This window comes from Adiantum capillus-veneris, chromosome 23 (assembly GCF_014529385.1).
Source record: "Adiantum capillus-veneris isolate H3 chromosome 23, ASM1452938v2, whole genome shotgun sequence".
Classification (NCBI taxonomy): Eukaryota; Viridiplantae; Streptophyta; class Polypodiopsida; order Polypodiales; family Pteridaceae; genus Adiantum; species Adiantum capillus-veneris.
The window spans coordinates 108,916,407-108,917,648 of record NC_140953.1 but is presented as its reverse complement, the minus strand read 5'-3'; the positions used below and the strand labels follow the sequence as shown (position 1 = coordinate 108,917,648).

Sequence of the window (1,242 nt, the reverse complement as noted above, 5' to 3'; positions counted from 1 at the left end):
TTACTACAAAAGCCTCCAAATATAATAAATTTATCTCTATAGTTTCTCATATGAAATTTTTCCATGTTTTTGAGAAAATTCATTGTGTATCCAAGTCCTAAAAGAAGACTTAGGTTTAGTGTAAGAACACCTACAGATTTGTAAATTCACTCGAATTGGACAACAAGAAAGCCTACAAGAGAAACCTCGAATTTCTAGGTTTGAAGGTGAGAAAACCCGCAAAGTTTGAGGAAAATTTATACTAAATTTCAAAGTTCTTTTGGAAAAGAACATTGTGTATCAAAATGGTAAAAAAAACCTAAGTTTTGTTTAAATACACCTATAAATTTTAAGAGTCACATATAAATTTCAGATTAGTGTCTTATCAAGAGCCTCAAAAGCGTGTCTATGAGCCATGGGGGCTTCATCCCATATGATTAGTGAACTCATTCGCAACAGCTTAGCAAGATGGCTGTTTACTTTAATGTTACATGTGGACTCAGAAGTTATATCAATAGGGATCTTGAATCTAGAGTGTGCAGTCCTTCTGTTGTTGAGAAGTTGTGCTGCAATACCGAACGATGCACATACCAAAGCAACTTTGGACTCTCCACGTATCCGAGAGAGCAATGCATCGTAGAGATAAGTCTTTCCCGTTCCACCTGGCCCATCCAAGAAAAAAACAGTCCCTTTGCTCATGCCAACTGCTTGTAAAACCCAATTGTAAGCTTCCCTTTGTCCAACATTGAAAGATGATTCCATTCGAGCAGACAATACTCTTTGTTGCTCTCTGTTATACATGAACTCTTCAGCAAGCACTCCATGCTCACTCATAATTTGCAATGTGTGTGATCCACTTGGGACATTACAAAATAATCCGAGAGCCTCTTTCCATAGTGTTGAAGCATTGTCTCTAAGTTTGACAAAGCTTGGTTTTGTGCCATGTGTTCACAGATATGTGCATCATTTGTGCGAACCCTCATATGATATACATGGTCCTTAGAAAGCTCCTTACAAAAGCAATTCCACAATACACCAGGATGTATCGGATCACAAAAAACCAGAATAACTACAAACAGTAGGTGGAATTGTTGCCCTGTTTGTTGAAAAGAAGCTTCTTCCAAACAAAGAAACCATTCATCATCAACTTGCAATAATCCTCGTGCATTACATGCTTCTTTCAATGTGTCATATACATGTCCATTGAAGGTTCTAATATCCTCAAAAGACTTACATCCTTTGCACATGTTGAGCAACATATGC

At 37.3% G+C, this 1,242-nt stretch overlaps 1 protein-coding gene across 1 annotated transcript; it reads right to left on the bottom strand.

The window, feature by feature from the left end:
- Positions 1 to 348: 348 nt before the first annotated feature.
- On the bottom strand, positions 349 to 813 carry LOC147428339 (uncharacterized). The gene has a single exon (XM_086496833.1). It carries the CDS (start codon positions 811 to 813, stop codon positions 349 to 351), a length of 465 nt encoding a protein of 154 aa, XP_086352959.1.
- Between the last annotated feature and the right edge of the window lie 429 nt (positions 814 to 1,242).

Bases quoted from the DNA above. Each gene is read 5' to 3' on its own strand.
- LOC147428339 (XM_086496833.1), bottom strand. From the start codon at position 813: ATGAGTGAGCATGGAGTGCTTGCTGAAGAGTTCATGTATAACAGAGAG.